This window comes from Otolemur garnettii, unplaced genomic scaffold (assembly GCF_000181295.1).
Source record: "Otolemur garnettii isolate 467f Iridium unplaced genomic scaffold, OtoGar3 scaffold00050, whole genome shotgun sequence".
Taxonomy (NCBI): domain Eukaryota; kingdom Metazoa; phylum Chordata; class Mammalia; order Primates; family Galagidae; genus Otolemur; species Otolemur garnettii.
Window position 1 is genome coordinate 5,189,831 of NW_003852445.1, and position 20,263 is coordinate 5,210,093.

Genomic DNA, 20,263 nt, shown 5'->3' on the forward strand with positions numbered 1-20,263 from the left:
TATGGCAGACCCAGGCTGGATTCGAACCCACCAGCTCTGGTGTATGTGGCTGGCATCTTAGCTGCTTGAGCTACAGGCACCAAGCCTTTATATTGAGTTTTAATTCTTATTTTGTATGATGTGACTGTTCAAAGTAGATTTATAGATTTGTATATATTTTTTTCTTTTAATGGAATGTAACCACCACCACCCCTTAATTGTATACTATACTTAGTGAGTTGTTAACAGAGAGAATGTGGTAGGAATGACGGCATGACTTCCAAGGGCATGTCATAAAATACTTTGCAGCCTTTATCTGACATTGTCTTATGGATCACTACTTCTAAAGGATGTACATCTGTCATATTATGAAGATACTCAGGCAGCCCTATGTAAATGTCCATGTGGTAAAGAACTGAAGCCTTCAGACAATTACAGTATTAGTCATCCACCTTGGTAGCAGGCTAGTCAGCTTCCAGCAAGCTCTTAAGATGACTGTAGCCATGGCTGATACCTTGATTGCAACCTTATGAGGGATACTGAGCCAGAATTACCTAGTCTAGTGGGTCTCAAGTTCCTGAAGAAGCTGTGAAATAAATGTTTGCCACTATTGGGAATAATTAGTTACTGATACAAATTGTGGTTTTTATAAATGAGATGCTGCCATAATAAATAATTTAAAATATGAGAGCAACTTTGGACTTGGATGGCAAATGGGAACTGGAAGATCTTTGAGGATGGTTTTAATGAAGTCCTGAAGAGACTTACTGAAAGCTTAAAGGCTTTTTTGGGCAAACTGCTAGAAAGGGCTTAAATGAAAATGAAGAAAACCGTGTTGGAAGATGGAAGAGACAGAATTCTTGTTGGCTGATGACAGAAAGTTGAGCAACAGCATCACCTGCAGTAATGTTGGAAGCACAGAATATTCCTGATGAACTGGGTGATTCAGCTATAAGGAGATTTTCAAGTAAAATATGAAAGCTATTATCTAATTTCTTCAACTGTTTATGGTGTACATGAGAGGAGAGAAATAAACTAAGAGAGGGCTCCTAAACAAAAAGAAAATTCCCATGTTTCTCAATATGTCAAATTGCTAAAACTAAGAAATGGTTTCCAGGGCCCACTCAAAAACCGTATCTAAGAGGACCCCAGAAAGATCTAAGGTAATGCCTCAGAGAACCTTTCAATTGAAGTATTGGGATTTATGAGAAGCTTTTAAGTGTATGTCCCTTAGCATAACCTTAAGAAAATCTCTCAGATTTGCAATTATGCTTTTTATCTATTGGAGTGAACTTCAGTAAGATTCATAAGCGACTACAAAGTTTTCCAAAGAATTATATTAGTAGAAATGATACCAACTTGGACTGAAGAGAGAAGGCCCTTCAGATCTCCAAAACTCTTGCTAGAAAGCAGGGCGAAAGTACTGTGCAGATGGAAATGTAGCTTGCCTGTTATGAAAATGGAAAGATGACTCAAATTAGAACCAAAGGGCAGAGCCAAGAACCATAGAAAATTATTCTCAGGTACGAAATTCTGGTCTAGGAACTTCTAGTGTTCCCACTTTGATTTCAGAATTTCTCCAGTTTTGAACAAGAAGGTTATACGTGTGTACAGCATTTATCCTCTGCTTGTCCTAACATTGTCTTTTGGGTGTGTCTTGGACAGATAATTTGTCTCTTTAGTTCACAGATCTTCAGATTAAGAGGAACTATATTCAAGGAGCTACTCTTAAACTATACCCCAAAACTTTCATCTGAATGGACCTGTTCAGAGAACATCTTACATTTGAAATTGTTGCTGTGAAAGGATGAGACTTTTGGGCAATCTTGGCAGGGAGTGAGTGTATTCTCTATGAGAAAAATGTAAATAATTTGTGTCCAAAGAGCAGTGACTTGTAGTGGTTTTAGAATATGTAAACACATTTATTTATACTCCTCAGTGTAGTCTGATTCCTTACTAATTGAGTGTGGGCTGTACTTAGTGATTAACTTCTAGAAAATAATGAAATGTGACTTCTGAGGGTAGGTCATAAGCAAATTTGTGGCTTCCATCTTGCTCTCTTTCTTGGATCAATCTGGGAGAAGCCAGGTCTGTGGGCAAGGACATTTGAGCAAATATATGAAGAAATTCATGTGAGGAACTAAGGCCTGTTGCCAGCAGCCAGCAAGGAACTAGAATCTTCTCAATAGCAACTATGTGAAGTGAACCATCTTGAAAGCAATTCCTCCAGCCCTAAACAAGTCTTAAGATAACTGTAGCCCTACTACTTTTTAACTCAAAAATAGATGTATAGGCAGTAAACAATTGTTGAAAATGTAATATTGCAGTAAGCCAAACTAACTCTTCATTAGAAAGGTAGTTTTGTTCTGTTAAATAAGCCAAGGTAGAACACTTGTTTTTCTTTACTGTTGTTGCCAGACATGGTGTTCGGTAATTTTTCCATATTCCTTGTATATTATTTTTAAAATATGTACTATAAGCTATAGGCAGTTTCAGACAAAGCTCATAGACAGAAACAAAATTAAAAACTCAAGGGTTAGTTTATTCTTACCATTAAACTAATCAAAAGTAACTAGGGAAATCTTTTTTTTTTTTTTTTTGAGACCGAGCCTCAAGCTATCCCCCTGGGTAGAGTACCATGGCATCACGCTCACAGCAACCTCCAACTCCTGGGCTCAAGCGAGTCTCCTGCCTCAGCCTCCCAAGTAGCTGGGACTACAGGCGCCTGCCACAACACCCGGATATTTTTTGGTTGTAGCCATCATTGTTGTTTGGCAGGCCCAGGCTGGGGATTCGAACCCGCCACCTTAGGTGTATGTGGCTGGCGCCTTAGCCGCTTGAGCCACAGGCACCGAGCCAGTAACTAGGGAAATCTAATGAACAAAATAGAATATACTCATGCCCAAATGGAAATGAACTGCTACTTGAAGCACTGCGTCAAAATGTTCATGGGGAAAATATAAATCAAAGAATACTTGAGGGCAGCACCTGTGGCTCAGTGAGTAGAGCACTGGCTCTAGCCATATGGCAAAAAATAACCAGGCATTGTGGAGGGCACCTATAGTCCAGCTACTCTGGAGGCTGAGGCAAGTGAATCACCTACGCCCAAGAGCTGGAGGTTGCTGTGAGCTGTGATGCTACATCACTCTACCAATGTTGACAAAATGAGACTGTCTCTAAAAAAAAAAATAATAGTAATACTTGAAATATAGGGAGCTAGGTCTGTATATTTTTTAAGAAATTCAAAAGAGGGAGCAATCAACTTGGGAGTGGATCAGCAAAAGCCTTTTGGGGAGTATGTGGCTGAGGTTAAGGGTAAAGCAGCTTTTTTTTTGAAAGTGGAAAATTTGAAGAAAGCTGCTGTGGGCAGATTTTGTTGGGCTTGAGGAGTGACTGTTATTTTCTGTGTGCTTCCTAAGTTGGCACAATTTGAGCATATAATTTTAAATATCAAAAGAATAGATGGTTTGGTAGCATTTTTAATATATGTAATGCTAAAAATATAAGGCTTCTTTACCAAAGAACATTTCAGAGTACTTCTTATCATTAAATAAACCAATAATCTAATTACTAAAAGCTTCTCACTTGGATATAACCTAGCCACACGTTTCTCTTTTCTTTTCTTTTCTTCTTCTTTTTTTTTTTTTTTTTGGAGACAGACTCTCTCTCTGTTGCCCTGGGTAGAGTGCAGTGGTGTCACAGCTCACAGCAACCTCAAAGTTTTGGGCTTAAGTGATTCTCTTGCCTCAGCCTCCCAAGTAGCTGGGACTACAAGTGCCTGCCACAATGCCCAGCTATTTTTGTTGTTGTTGTTGCCATTCTTGTTTAGCAGGCCCAGGCTGGGTTCAAACCCCCTATCCTCAGTGTATGTGGCCAGCACCCTACCCACTGAGCTACGGGCGATACCCCAGCCACTCAGTTTTCAAACCTGTAATTTGTGATATACAACTATAAGAATAAAGTACTAGGGCAGTATGTCAACAGAGATGTCCCTTTTTTACACATTTGATTTATTTGTTAGGAATTACAACATTTAAAAAAGATGGCAGAAAAACATTAAATTTTCTCTGTCTCAGAATTAATAGTAGAAGGGGCAGAGAGAGGAGAGAAGCGAAGTCTGTTTTTATTTTTTCTAGAGCTGTCATCTGGCTTTAAGAGCTGATTGAGATTTCCAGCTGGAATTTTTTATTGCTTTGCCCTGTATCCTTTTGCCTCCACACACAAAATTGCTGTGGTATTCTCTGAAAAAGAAAAAGCTTTTGGTCTTTAGCAACCAAAAGACAGTAATTATTATACTAGTAACTGAGTGTAAAACAGAGTTCCAGTGTGTGTTAATTTTTGGTATAGGTTACTTTATAGGTAAATGCAGATGAGCCTGTGCTAGCAAGTAATTTTTTTAAAGCTAGAGACTATGCAATAATTGTTCATTTCCTGTATTAAACTTTCTACTCTTGGTATTTCCCATCTCCTAACTTTAAGTTATATCCATGTTTCCATAGTAATTGTTACTTTTCAGGATTTATAATCCCACTAGAAATCACACACACACACAAAAACTTTTTACTAAATCATACACAAATTAAGAAAGTGTTTTGGTTATTATTATAGGTTAAGCACACCTAATTTAAAATGCTCCAAAATCTGAAACTTTTGAGGACCAACATGTCACTCGAGTAATGCTCAGATTTCGGATTTCTGATTTTAAATTAGGGATGTTGAACCTAACTATAAATAAATATTTCAAAATCAAAAAATGTCTGAAACCCTTGTGGCCCCGGGCATTTAGGGTAGAGTATACTAGGGCGCCGGCCCCATATACTGAGGGTGGTGGGTTTGAATGTAGAATTTTAATTATAGAAATGGTGCAGATAATTTTTTTTGGAAAATAACAATTTTTTTATACTAGATTGGCAAAGAGTGTTAAGTGATAGGACTCAGTGTTAACAGAGATATTGTAAGGAAATGGTCACTCTGTCATAAACTGTTCAGGGGTTTTTTAGTTTATAAGTTTGCTAGAGGGTAGCTTGGTAATATAATTGAGTATATGTATATCCTTATGTATCCTTTGTTCAAAAACTCCATTTATGAGAATTAATCCTAAAGAAGGAATATTATAAGTGCACCATGACTTATGTATAGGGAGGCTCATTGTAATATATATAATAAAAATTTAGAAATAATCTAAATGTCCATAATTAGAGTATTGATTAAGTAATTTATGTGTATTATGGCCACTAGACTTCTTTGCAGCCATTTCAAAGGTAAATCCTTATATAATAACATGAGGAAAGGTTCATGGAATGTTATGAAATAAACACTATATGGATGGACTGTTTATAATATAAGTGGAGTCAAATTATACATGGTATATAAACATGCATGCATTAGGAAGCTTGGAATTATATTTGTCAAATAGCAATAGGGGGTTCCAGGGTCATGGGATTTAGAAGAATTTTTGGTTTTGTATAATTTGAATTTTGAACAGTTATTGTATGAAGAGTTGTTTAAGGAACTCTCTTCATATTTTATTATTATGCCATGTTTACTCTTTAGGTCTATAGTAATACAGGGTGCTCTGATTTGTGGATATTTGCATATCACAGATATCAGTGTGGCCCAGGCATAGTTAGTTGAGGGAACACAAACATTCAGATCCTAGCACTAAATGGAAAAAATACAAATAAAAGAATACTTAGAATAAAGGGAGATAGATATATGTATTTTTAAGGAAATTCAAAGGAGGGAGTGAGTAACTTGTGAGTAGAGCAACAAAAGCTTTTATTGTTCGTTTATGGCCAAGGTTAAGCATAAAGGAAATGTACCAAAAAATCACAAGTATGAAATGTCAGATGATAACGAAGAGGAAGAAGCCCAGCAATATTTTTGAAATAAAAAGAGATGAGAATGAAAGAGTAGAGTGAGGCATAGTAACAAAGTGTGTTACCTTTTTTATCTTTTAAGTAACAGACTATACGTTCATTTTTTAGTTCTTCTATGTCCAACTTTCTTGTTCAACTAAGGGAAGCTGTGTAATTTTTAGTAAGATTTATCTATTATCATAGAAATTAATAGCATATACACATAAAAGAGTGAACATTGTGAAAATAACTAATAATGGTAAGAGTATGAGTTACTGTTCTTGGGCATGTGAATTGTTAATACCACCTTGGAAAAACATTCTTACTGTGTGAACTGGAGCATATGTGTATCCTATAACCCAGCATTTCCACTCGTGGCTATATACCAGAGAAACTCCTATACCTGTGTACCATGAGGTCTATACAGTTTTGTTCATAGCATTTTTTGAAATGGCAAAAAATTATACCAACCCAGTCATCCATAAACAGAGACGAGATGGAATAAATTGTACTTTTCTTATCCTGACTTTACCACTGAGTAACTTTTTTTTTAGGCAAGTTCCTTAATTTCTCTGACCTTTAGTTTCTTCTTATGGAGTGGGAAGGTAATAACACCCATCTACCAGAAAGGATTGTTATAGGGATTAAACAAGTTAACCCATGTAAAGTATTTGGGGCAATATTTGTTAAATAGAAAATGTTCGATATTTTTTAGCTATCAGTGCTACTCAGAGGTGAAAATGACTGAAATATTGCTATACATGTCAATGTGAATGAATGTTAATGAAAAATATTAAGCAGAAGTCTCTCCCATTTGACTAATATCCCATGATAGCTTAAAGCTTAAAAACATCTGGTGCTAAATATTGTTTAGGGATAATACTGTGTGGTAAAACTAAAGATGACTAAGAAAATGGAAAAAAAGAATGACTTCCAGGTAGTGTTTGCCTCCTGGGTATCTAGACGTTATGGGATGTTAATATGGAGAACACAGAGGAGTTATTAGTTGTATTGGTTATACTTTTATAAGTTGGGTGACAAGTGCATGTGTTTGTTTTTTTATTTTTTTCTATCATTACAGCCTTTATATATAAAATATTCCCTTAGAAAATCCATGCATCCTTGATTCTAGCCCCAACTCCTCAGGACTATACCAATGGTTTGTGTACATACTTCCTGGTATTTTAAAAATAGAAATCTATCTATCCTATCAATTAGACTATTGGGATTATGCCATACTGACTGTTATGTACATACCTATTTTCACTTAACAGTACTTTATGAGTTCTTCAAACATCTTTTTAATAGCTGCATAGAATTCTACCATAGATATGTCATAATTTTTAAACCAATCTCTTGTTGTTGGAATGATACTTTCTTTTTTGTTTTTTCTTTTTTCTTAAAAATAGTGCTGTTTTGACTGTGTGGGGAGGTGTGTGTATCTGTACATTCAGTTTGTCAAAGTAGAATTGCTAGGTGAAAAGGTATGAATTTTTTTTCAGAGGTGTTATCACATTACATTCTTACCAACAGCACAAAAAGTATTCCTTCTTCATCCATTTCTTACATATTTACTAGTTAGTATATGATGATGGCATTATATTTTATATGTCTTTGATGAAGTTCAGCATGTTTTCATGTATATATTGTCCCCTGCTTTTTCTTGTAAGTCTGTATTTCCAGGGCAGAGAGGGCCCATTCCTATGGGGTATGTAAATTATATGTCTGATGAAAGGGTTCCTCAGGCAATTCTGATTGTGTTGCCGGTTCTGTCCAATATGTGCCCAATCTCCCAACAAAGCTTTGGTAATTGGAAACCTTGCAAGGGTTTTAAGTATAAAACCCTTACTTAAGAAATGATGGTACAAAGACTGAAAAGAAGGAGATCAGTTAGGGACTTATTGAAATTAAGACAGGCAAAAAAAAAAGATAATGAAGGCTTGCATTGAGGCAGTGAATAGTGAATATTGAGAAGAAGAAATGAATTTGAAAAATTTAGAAATTAGCTTGTTTAGAAAATTATTTTATTGATGTAAAGAGATACTCCACATGAGTTCAGAGGGGTTTGGGCAAGGGTGTCGTATGTCTCAATTCATTATTTCAAATGAAGGGGGAAACATATATTTAAGCTAAAAAGTGACAGGTTTGTGGTTAGAGTATATCTCTATGGAATTTTACAATATGGTTCAGGTGGTGGGTGCCTCTAGTCCCAGCTACTCCAGATCCTAAGGTGGGAGGATTGCTTTCTGAGGCCAGGAGTTCAAGGCCAGCCTGGTTAAAATAGTGAGCTCTCATCTCTTAAGATAATAACAATAAATAAGAACAGAATTGTTGCCAAACTTGTGTCATTCTAGCAGTAATGATATACATGCATGGAAATATGAATTATAATAGAACCTCTGTAAGTTGACCACAAGGGACTGCAACAAACTGCTCAATATACAAAGGTCATTAACATAGGAAACTAGGTCTACTGTACTAATATGTTCATAGGTGCATGTCCAATCAGCTGGTCAACTATGGAGGTTCTGCTATAGTTGAAAAACAAAATATTTAGTCTCATTAAGAGTTAAACTTCTAATAAAATTTTAAATTACCTTATGATTCTATATCAAAAGTAAGGAGGAAAGTATATATAGTACCTAGATTTTATTTAATAAAATGAATTAATCACATATAAATAAACAAGCTTAAAAACTGGAACATTACATCATCTAGAAGGAATATACATTTTATTTCTTTCCATACTTTTACCTTTCCAACTATGTTAATAGTAAATTTCAACTTTTTAGGACTAAACATTTCCTTCATAGTAGATCACAATTCACATACCTATTTCAAATGACCACATGATATTCCATTTATTGGACATACCAAAATATACTTGCCTATTTCCTTATTGTACATTTAGATTTTTTCCTTTTCACTATTAAAAATAATTCTTTTGAGAAAATAACTTTGTACCTAAATTTTCTTCCATTATCCTCTCACTAAATCCTGTGACAATCAAGTGTTAGAAAAGAGCGGAAGAATTATAATTATTTTGTAATTGTGAGAAAACTGGGTGCTAAAGAAATTGAATGGCACAAGGCCAATTTTTGTTTCCAAGGAAGAACTAGAACTTGAATTTATAAATTTAAAATATCTTAGTCATTTTATGAATTTTATTGGTTAATTTTAGAAGTAGCACCACCAAAGTTTTTAAACCTTTTTTAAATAAAAAAAGAAAACTTGATAAATGTCTGGACTTTTTTTTTTTTTTTTTTTGAGACAGAGCCTCAAGCTGTCCTCCTGGGTAGAGTTGCAGCTCACAGCAACCTCCAACTCCTGGGCTCAAGCGAGTCTCCTGCCTCAGCCTCCCAAGTAGCTGGGACCATAGGCGCCCGCCACAATGCCCAGCTATTTTTTGGTTGCAGCCATCATTGTTGTTTGGCGGGCCCGGGCTGGATTTGAACCCGCCACCTTGGGTATACATGGCTGGCGCCTTAGCCACTTGAGCCACAGGCGCCGAGCCTAAATGTCTAGACTCTTAAAATTCTTATCCCTGTAGTAATTCTGAATTATTTTAGAATAAGCCAGTGAAAGTATTTTAGCCATTTTTACATGGCTGTCAGCATTTCTTCTAAAGCAGTTGTACAGTAATGGAGACAGTAATAGCAAATAGTTATCCTATCTCTTTAAAAAATAAATAAATGAAATGAAATCTTTCCAAGACTTTGTTTTATAGTGTGCTATACATTTTTTCATACAAATTATTGTTTGACATTTCAAAAGTATGTCTTTAGTGACTATCATTGATTGTGCTTATCCCTTACCTAAGTCTCTAGTATAACTTAATCACTCTGTAGGCATTCTTCCTTTCTTTCTTTGGGATGTCATGTCATTGTCTTGCTCCTTTTTCTTCTCTCCTTTCCATCATCCCTTTTCTCACTCTCTACCTCTCTTCTCTTCTCTGTTTCTCATCTCTTCTCCCCCTTTCCTTTCTCTTAATGTAAAATGAACTTATACTTTTATATCCTAAAAATTACTTATTCAGTCATTCAACAAGTATTTAGGCTTCTGTTGTGTTGTCTTCCTTCTTTCAATTCAGTTTGTCAACAGCATGGTTCTTGGTATATACTTTTTCTTTTAGCTTGCAAAGTTAGACTTAACTCATTTGTATTTTCCTCCTAATAATTTCTTCATTTTCCATTTTTGTGTATCATTTTTATTACAATTTAAAGTGTTACTAGGTATCTCTTTGATATGGCATGGTTAGCCTTTCAATTTCTTCCTAAGTTATTTTCAGTAAGAGAGCCCATTATTTTTATTCCCCCAACTAATGAGTTGATGGATTGTTCCAATTAGGCAACTGAAGAGGATACTTCCAGTTCTCTAGTGAAGGATCACCTTTTCCAGCAAGAGACAGTTGTTACCAGTGAGCCTTACAGAAGCTCAAATGTAAGACCATCTCCCTTTGAAGATCTGAATGCCAGAAGGGTCTACATACAAAGCCAAGCCAATCAGGTAATAAATATTTTTCATCATGTTATTTGTATGTTTATAAATTGGATGATGTGTTAAATAAGGACATTTAAACCGTCTGCTCTTTACCAGGTAAAGTAAACAACAAAAAAAGCAAGAAAACCAGGAGAGTAGGATTTATAATGAGTCCAATCCTGAGTGAGACAACATACATAAAGCCTAGGCATAGGGAATCTTTTTCATGTTGGAAGGCCGCAATGAGCTAATTTAGCTGTAATCAAATAAGGCCACATTCAAGAAATTTGGCCTTATTTGATTGGATCTTTCTTTGTATCATCTGCTGGCTTGGCGCCTGTAGCTCAAGTAGCTAAGGTGCCAGCCACATACACCAGAGCTAGTGGGTTCGAATCCAGCCCAGGCCTGCCAAACAACAATGACAAGTACAACCAAAAAGTAGCTGGGCATTGTGGCAGGCACCTGTAGTCCCAGCTACTTAGGAGGCCGAGGCAAGAGAATCGTTTAAATCCAGGAGTTGGAGGTTGCTGTGAGCTGTGATGGCATGGCACTCTACCCAGGGCAATAGCTTAAGGCTCCATCTATAAATAAATAAATAAATAAATGTCATCTACTAAGAGCACAATCAATTCCATTTGTAGTTTTTTAGATGCCTTGATAATACCAACTAGGTGAGGCTGAAGTGCTAATTTGAGTGTGATGTTATGATTCTCAAAGTCAGTGAACTTTTCATTGTATTCTTTAATAATAGGTCTATAATAGCTGTGTATTTTTCAAATCATTCACATGTCTTCCTGATCATCAGTGACCTTTCCTAACTTGGGAAAATGTTCATCAAGAATTCCCTTTTGAAAAAAGTGTCCATAAAAGATAGCTTTTGAGGGGATTGCTTAGATTTTTCTTTCTTTCTTGTTTTTTCTTTCTTTGCCACAGATCATGTATAGGTGTAGTTTTACCTTGCAGAGAAATATTTAAGTCATTTTGATTTGACATAGTATTACATAGAAATCTTTCAATAGTTCGCATTGTTGATTCTGTTCTTCATAACACTGAATTATCTGTTCTTACAAAGGTAAAATTTTGACTGACACCGATTGGTGCTATAGTCAACACAATTTGTAATGATACAGCAAACCCACAATGAATACCTTATTGTTCAACTGTAGCATGTTATGAAACTGAGTATACCATATTTCATTTGCAGGAGTATAGACAACAATACTTACAACTTACTGGAAAGTGTCACTTAAAATAGTAGGTTTAGCATGGAGATATTTTTGATATAAGATACAATGAAAAGAAATGAGAGTATCTGGGTCTCTTGATACTTTCTTAAAATCTGCAATAAATCCTTCATGTTTTCCTGTCTTGGAAGGTACATCATCTATACCTATACTCACTAATTTACCAAATATAGTGAGCATATGTTATTTATTTTACATGATAGTAATTTGCCATTTACTATCATGAAGTTGGTGCAACTTCATGACATTTACTATGAAATTATTGAAGATTATTCTCTGTGTTCAATTTATAAGAGTATCCAAAGTGGGCAACTCTGAACAGCAAAGAAAATCTTCTGTTAAGAGTCAAATGAGGTATAAAATCGATACCAAGTCAGTAGTATCAGTTGATTCATTCAAAGCAATTAAATAATATATATTTTCCTTTTGAAGTATTCCATGAAATTGAAGTCTTAATTCATTCTGCTAATCAGTTGTGGTCTCCTTGAAAGAAGACATTGTACTTAAGCACCCTACAAATTCAACAACACATTCCTTTGCAATTATCTATAACACTGAATGGCTTCCCTCCCCTCTACCCCCTAGTTGCTTCAGTGGTATATTTCTGGGTCTAATTATTGCTGTTTGAAAGAATTGTCTTACCTTCTGCTGTTTATCTTTTAATTTTTTTTTTTTTTAAGCAGAGTCTTACTTTTTTGCCTTCTGTAGAGTGCTGTGGCTTCATAGCTCACAGCAATGTCAAAATCTTGGGCTCAAGCTATTCTCTTGCCTCAGCCTCCCTAGTAGATGGGATTGCAGGTGCCCACCACAACACCTGGCTATTTTTAGAAACAGGGTCTTACTCTGGGTCAGTCTGGTTTTGAACCTGTGAGCCATATCTTTTAATTTCTGCAATACAACCTATCACCTCTCTCTCTGATTTAAAATATTTGTGGTCCTTGTGAGTATTATAATGCTAATGAGAAGCGAATTTCTTTAAAGTTGACATTATAGTATCAAATAAAGCAAGCAAATCATCTTATCTTTAGCAGAAATAAGATAATATTGTAATTCCCAATCCTCACTTAAAAATCTGTTTTCTTCAGTATTTTTTTTAGTCATTTTTGACATGATGGGCTGTTAAGCAGACAGAATTTAAAAAATGCTAAGGGTACAAGTGAATCTTTCTAAGAGTAGAATGTGAACGTTTTAGAACAATAACTAAGAAAATGACATGAAGGCTATGTTAACCAGTTTGATAGAAGTATTTCGGATTGTGTGTGACAACCCCACACTGTACCCCAGAAGTGCACTAATGTACATAGTTACCATTCAATAAAAAAAAAAAAGAAAGAAAAAATGCTGATGAGCTCTATATCTATTCACAGATTGCACTTCAGACAGAAATAGTACACCATTGTCAAAAGCTGATGACACACTGACATACTTGACCCCCCTAAACTCTCAACAACCAGCCTTATGTGGTAGTGGTACCAGTCAGGTGGGGGTACTTAGAACAGTAGTCAGTTGAACCTTTATGCCTTACTAATGTTCTAATTGTGCTAATCAATCTGGAGGGTTAACCGGAAACTTATTTTATTCTTTGGTATTTTAAATATATTCATTACAAAAATAAAAACATAAATGACAAATAAAAAATGTATTAATAAAAATTAAAAGATTTGTTGTGGAAAATTTGGATTGAGTCAAAAGACTGCACTTCAGGACTTAGAAGGCCCCAGGTTTCCCAACCCTGGTATAGACCATAAAGTCCTATATAGGTATAGTAATTGAGCCATAAATTTGACTACAAAAATTTTGGTGGCAAAAATGGCAAGAGGAAATGTGTTCATTATTTTTATTATCCAGAAAAAAAGCATTCCAGCCTCTTGGGAGACAAATTTCCCTAGTCTTAATCTACCAGAAACTTCTCACATCAAAGATAGTATTTTTAAAAAGTCATTAGCAAACATATCTGCGGCATATACTCTGACAAATTTCCTAAGGTTTCTTCTTATATCTTACCTCAAAAACTGAGAAAGTATTCCTAAATCAAATCATTGAAAGCATTTCTTTCAGACACTACATATACAACTTTCTAATGGTTCAAGCCAAAATGATCTAAAAATGAAAGCCTGGTTATACGTGTATGTCACAGCCCTATTTTGTACCATTCACGGGTGCTCTCAGATCTATCAGAAGACTGTTCTTGACCCTAACTCTTTTAGTGTTGTGAATAAATGCTTTTGCTTTTAAATAAGCATTCCCAACTGTTAACTCTGAACTCATGTAGGTTAAGTCATACTTGTCAGTGTATATGCCACACATAAGTTAGCTAATGACTTTTAAAAAATAGTATCTTTTTTTTTTTATTGAGACAGTCTCACTTTGTTGCCCTCTGTAGAGTTGCTGTGATGTCAGAGTTCACAGCAACCTCAAACTCTTGGGCTCAAGCTATTCTATTGCCTCAGCCTCCCTTAGTAGCTAGAACTACATTAAAAATAGTATCTTTGGGGCGCCTGTGGCTCAAGCAGCTAAGGCGCCAGCCACATACACCTAAGGTGGCGGGTTCGAATCCCCAGCCCGGTCCTGCCAAACAACAGTGATGGCTGCAACCAAAAAATGGCCGGGCGCTGTGGCGGGCGCCTGTAGTCCCAGGAGACTCGCTTGAGCCCAGGAGTTAGAGGTTGCTGTGAGCGTGATGCCATGGCACTCTACCCAGGGGGATAGCTTGAGGCTCTGTCTCAAAAAAAAAAAAAAAAATAGTATCTTTGATGTGAGAAGTTTCTGGTGGATTAAAGCTAGGGAAATTTGCCTCCCAAGAGGCTGGAATATTTGTCCACTAACTCAAAGGCAAAGTGTTGTCTAGTGTTCTTGATAGATGTTATCTGTAAGATATAGTAGTGTCTGTTGGCATAGTGGTCGTGCCTAAAGCTCACCTAATTGTCTTTTAAAGATTCTCATTTTGACCTGGGGACCTCAGAATGCACTTTGATAGGGAAGATATTTGCATATATTCCCTGAGATAGACAAATCAAAAGAATAAGGCAAAAAGCAGTCAGTTCAAATTGTTACCATTAAGTATGTCATACCATCTGTGTATATAGCATATGTCAGTTCCCATGCTTGAAGTTTAAAAAAATCATAGTTCCTGTCCTAAAGGAGTTTCTAATGAGGTAATATTCTTAGTGCTGTGGTGGTACAAGACACAGGGACATGGAACTCATACTGGAAGATGACAGATTTTTTTCTAGATCTGCCTAAACTTTTCAAGGATGAGATACCAATTGATAGCAATGTTGTGCTAGAGATGAAATCGGAGGAAAGGACACAAGAAGTGAGGAAGATGAATGTTTTAGACAGAGGTGCCATGCCATACCAAAATATTATAAACTAAGTGGCTTAAAGAGTAGAAATTTACTTTCCTATAGTTCTGAGCAGCTAGAAGTCCAAGATAAAGAAAGGTACCAGCATGACTGTGTTCCTAGGAGGGCCCCTTTCCTGATGTGTGTCTTGATTGCTGCCTTTTCACAGTATCTTCAATGTGGCAGAAGAGAAAGAAAGTTCTCTGGTGTATCTTCTTTAGAGTATACAAATAGCATCAGACCAGGCCTCTGATCTCATCACCTACCTCCTGAAGGCCCTATCTTCCAAAGTTCCCATCTCTAAATACCATTACATTGGGGGCTGAGACTTCAACATATTAAGACAGAAACTTTCAATCTGTAGCAGGGAGCAACTTGTGATTAACAACATGGAGCATAAAACAGAGAAGGTAGAGAGGACACAGAAACATTGTTGGGTTTTTAGATCGTGCAGAACACCTTGGATTTTTTTCTTCTTTGTTATTTTACAGACATAGGTACATAGTTGTATGCCAGAAGATGCAACAGACTACAGGCTAAAAACACTGTGCATTTATATAGAACATTATTTTTACTTAAAAAAAATAATTCCAAGCTTGTCTTCCAGTTTACATTCCCACCAGTGATAGAAATTTTCCTGAGTACTTAGTATTATCCTTTTTGTTTTCTGATTTAGATTTTAGGTAGCAGTAAAATAGTATTTTAAATTTTATTGTATTTTCCTAATTATTACTGATGTTGAGCAACCCTTTTTCTATACTTATTGACCTTTTAGAGATTCCTTTTTGTAAGATAATCTGTTAAGTATTTTGCACATAATGTTTTCACATTTGATTTGTACAAATGGTGTGAGATTAGGAGGTCAGGTTTATTTCTTTTCACTGTCTGGAAGTATTTTGCATATTGACTTTGTATCCAGAGACACTATTAAGTTTATTAAAGAATCTGTAAATGCTTTGGATCTTGATTTCTTGGCTTGTCGTACTGGTTAGGACTTCTGTTCCAAGGGGGTATCTTAGGCATTTTTATTTTGTCCTTGATATTACAGGATAGCTTTCAGTATTTATTGTTAAGGGTGGTGTTTATTTACTATGTGATTTTATAGATCTGTTAAACAGGTTAAGGATATCTTTCTATTCCTACATGACTAAATTTTTTTTTTTTTTTTTTTTTGGCCGGGGCTGGGTTTAAACTTGCCACCTCTGGCATATGGGGCCAGTGCCCTGCTCCTTTGAGCCACAGTTGCTGCCCTACCTGACTAAATTTTTATGTGTTTTCTGCCGTAATTGAGATGATTCTGTGTTTTTCCTCTTTTATTTTGTTGTTTGGTAAATTGCAGTAGTTGGTTTACAACCTTATAGTCCTGGAATAAACCTATTTTCATTGCCATGTAATACTGTCTGCACATAATCATATATACATACGTGTACATGCTGCATAAAATTGGATTGGATTTATTTTATCTAGGATTTTTGTATCTATGTTCATGAAAGAGATTGCCATATAATTTTCCTTTTTTCTGATATTCTCATCAAATGTTGCTAGCAAGGTATAAAGTATATTGGATCATGTTTCTTTTCCACAACATGTAGAAGATTTTAAGATTGGTTGTTACTTCTTTCTTAAATGTTTGGTGGATTTCTCTGGTGAAGCCATCTGAGCTTAGATTTTTACTTGTAGTTGATTATCAATTACAAATTTAATTTCTTTATCAGACACAGGACTATTCAGGTATTCTAATTCTTTTTGTGTTATTTCATCGAAATTTTCAAAGTTGGTAACATAAATATAACCTATTTTATTGCTGATAATGGAAATATGTGCCTTCTCTTTTTGATTATTCTTACTTTTAGGGGCTTATCAATTTTATTAGATGGTTTAAAGATTTAACTTTTGGGTTTTGTTTCATTTTTGTGTTTGTTCTATATTTCGTTGATTACTATTCCTAGTTTCTCTTTTTCTACTTAGGAGGTTTTAGTTTTACTATTCCATTTTGGCTTCTTATGAAAGCCTTAGCTGCTTGTTTTTTTTTTTTAAATACCCTCCCCCATTTCTAACATATATTTAAGAGTATAAATTTCCATTTAAGCACTGGTCTGTCCACATTTTACAGGATTTTATGTTATTTATCCATTTTTAATGTAAAATTTTAAACATATCAGAGGGTAGAATGAATAGAGAACTTACTACTCTGCTTCTAACACCTGTCACTGCCAAAAATGATGATATGCCATATTTTTATTATTTTTCAGAAATGGGCTGTTTTGGTTTCTAAACATTTGGAATTTTCTAGTTTTCTCTTTATTATTACAAATATCCAAAAAACAAATGACCCTGTGTGATTTCATTTCTTTAACATTTCTTAAAATTTGGTTGATGACCCAGCATATGGTCAGGATGCTATGTGCATTTGAAAAGAATGTGTATTTTTAGTTATTGGGTATAACACACCTTTTTGTTGAATTGATTCTATAATCATTATGAAATATCCTCCTTTATCTCTAATAATACTTCTTGCCTAAAAGTGTGGTTTGTCTGATGCTATTATGACTATATCAATTTTCTCAAGGTGAGCATTTGCCTAATATATTTTTCTAGTCTTTTACTTTCAGATACTTTTCTGTATCTTTTACTTAAGATATTTCTTTTAAACTATGTTTTTGGGTTTTGTTTTCCTTCAGCCTTTATCTTTTAATAGGAATATTTTATTCATTTTCTTTTATTACAATGAATTATATAATCTGTAATCTTATTTTTTATTTGCCCTACTTGTTCTGTTCCATTTTTTTCTTCACCGTGCTTATTCAGATATATTTAGGTAATTCATTTTTCCTTTTACTAGCTAATAAGTAATACAGTTGTTCAGTATTTTTAGTGGTTATGCTAGAGATTACAAATGCATTGTTGACTCCTTGGAATCTAATAAATGAATATTTTTTTATTTTTGGTTTCCAAGAGAATGCACAGATAGATATGTACAACAGCTAAACTTTATCTCTTTTCCCTTTGTGTGATTGTCATTGTGAGTTTTAATTCTCTCTACACAAGATTTAAAACCTTACAAAATATTTTAAGAGGTCAAGATACACTTAGATTTTTCTTGCCACTTATGAATTTCTACATTTTTTCAGTCCCTTGTTTGTTAACATAATTTCATCTAGGATCCTTAGATCATTTGCTGTTTATTGCTATCAATGAATATTGGGTTTTGTCCATCTGAAAAAAAATCTTTTACTTCCTCCATTTTTGAAGGCTGTTTTGCTTATCATTGCATTCTATGTTCCGATTTACCTTCTTTCATCGGCTTAAAAGATGTAATACCATTGTCTTCAAGTTTCCATAATTTGCACTAAGAAATATTGTCTTTATCTTTGGTTTTCACATGTTTTATTAGGCTATACCTCCACATTAGGTTATGTATCGTGTTTTGGGTTTATAGAACTTCGTGAATCTTGATGTCTTTGAACAGATTTAGAGATTTTTCAACCAGTATTACTTTAAATGTTGTTTCTGTAGCTCAGGGAAAGTTAGGGACTAGTGATAAAATTTGGGAGTCATTATCAAAGAATGGAAATTAAAACTATGAAAGCAGTTATAAACATTAACATTTGGAAAGACTATATATACAGATTATTTTGAGTGACTGTGTATGTTCTCATTTAAAAGTAGAACTCTGGCTCTTTCCCGTGTTGCAAGATGGCAGGTGAAAAGGTTGAGAAGCCAGTTTCTAAAAAGAAGAAACCAGTTTCTAAAGAGAAGAAACCTGTTAATAAAAAGAAGAAGCCTAAGGTCAAGAAAGGGATGCCCCACTGCAGCCGAAATCCTGTTCTGGTCAGAGGAATAGGCAGATATTCCCAATCTGCCCTGTATTCCAGAAAGGCAGTGTATAAAAGAAAATACACAGCAGCTAAATCCAAGATTGAAAAGAAGAAGACAGCGAAAGTCCTAGTCACTGTTACAAAACCAGTTGGTGGGGACAAGAATGGTGGTACTCGGGTGGTTAAACTTCGCAAAATGCCTAGATACTATCCCACCAAAGATGTGCCTTGAAAGCTATTGAGCCAGGACAAAAAATCATTTAGTCAGCATGTGAGAAAACTGTGATCTAGCATCACACCTGGGACTGTTCTAATTATCCTCACTGGGTGCCACAGAGGCAAGAGAGTGGTTTTCCTAAAGCAACCGGGCAGTGGCTTGCTACTTGTGACTGGACCTCTGTCCCTCAATCGAGTTCCTTTACGAAGGGCACACCAGAAATTTGTCATCACCACAACCACAAAAATTGACATCAGTAATGTTAAAATCCCGAAGCATCTTACTGATGCTTATTTCAAGAAGAAGCAGCTCCAGAAGCCCAGACACTAAGAAAGTGAGATCTTCACCACAGAAAAAGAGAAATAGGAGATAACAGAACAGCACGAGGTTGATCAAAAAGCTGTGGACTCGCAAATTTTACCGAAAGTCAAGGCTATTCCTCAGCTCCAAGGCTACCTGCGATCCATGTTTACTCTGACAAATGGAGCTTACCTTCATAAAATGGTGTTTTAAATTTCTTAAAAAGAACCTAATTAAATGGCTAATAGATTAAAAAAAAAAAAAAGTAGAACTCCTGAGATTGGTAAATAACGTGTATTGAGAAAATGACTTTAAAAAGGACAGTCATATGTAGGAGAACCAGGAAATAATGTTTCAGAATCCTATGGAGAATTTAAAGGAGATGATAGAATAGTTAATATCTTGCAGTAAAATGCTCCAATAAAATTTGACTTCATCCTCTGAAGGTAGTTGGTAACTTTATTTACCACAGTTTCAGTAGGATGGAGAGGAAATGAAGACAGCGTTTTGCTAAGTACTCCTGTTTAGAAGCTTGACTACAAAAGCCTTTCTTATAGAACAGATGGAGCTAGAGAGATGCAGAGTCAAGGAATAAATGTGTTTGTAAGATGAAGCAAGTGGAGAGAAGTTAAAGATTTAGAGCAGAGAGAGTTGGTAGAGCAAAAAAGCACAGTGGAGACTACCAAAGACACAGAAGAATTGCATAAGAATTACTTCAAGGCAGAAGTGAAGCTTAGGTAGAGCTATAGGTTTATTATGAAGGAGACAGAAAATTAAAACTTGTTTAATTAGCTTTTTGGATCACAGTGTTCTTGGGTGAGCCTAAAATTTGACTTTGGTGTATTTTGTTTATTTGTCCTAAAGACTTGAAAGTGGAGAGAACATGGCAAGAACTTTGGCTCGGCACCTGTGGCTCAAGCGGCTAAGGCGCCAGCCACATACACCTTAGGTGGCGGGTTCGAATCCAGCCCGGACCTGCCAAACAACAATAATGGCTGCAACCAAAAAATAGCCGGGCGTTGTG

At 35.4% G+C, this 20,263-nt stretch overlaps 1 protein-coding gene and 1 pseudogene across 1 annotated transcript in view; both read left to right on the top strand.

Moving 5' to 3' along the window:
* Window positions 1–20,263, top strand: part of SPRED1 (sprouty related EVH1 domain containing 1) — a 114,260-nt gene that overhangs the window by 83,176 nt on the left and 10,821 nt on the right. Inside the window, exon 5 of the mRNA XM_003791698.3 lies at window positions 10,185–10,343. Within this exon, the coding sequence (XP_003791746.1) occupies window positions 10,185–10,343 (159 nt within the window). The remainder of the gene's footprint in view (window positions 1–10,184; window positions 10,344–20,263) is intronic.
* Window positions 18,601–19,452, top strand: LOC100948103 (annotated as a pseudogene).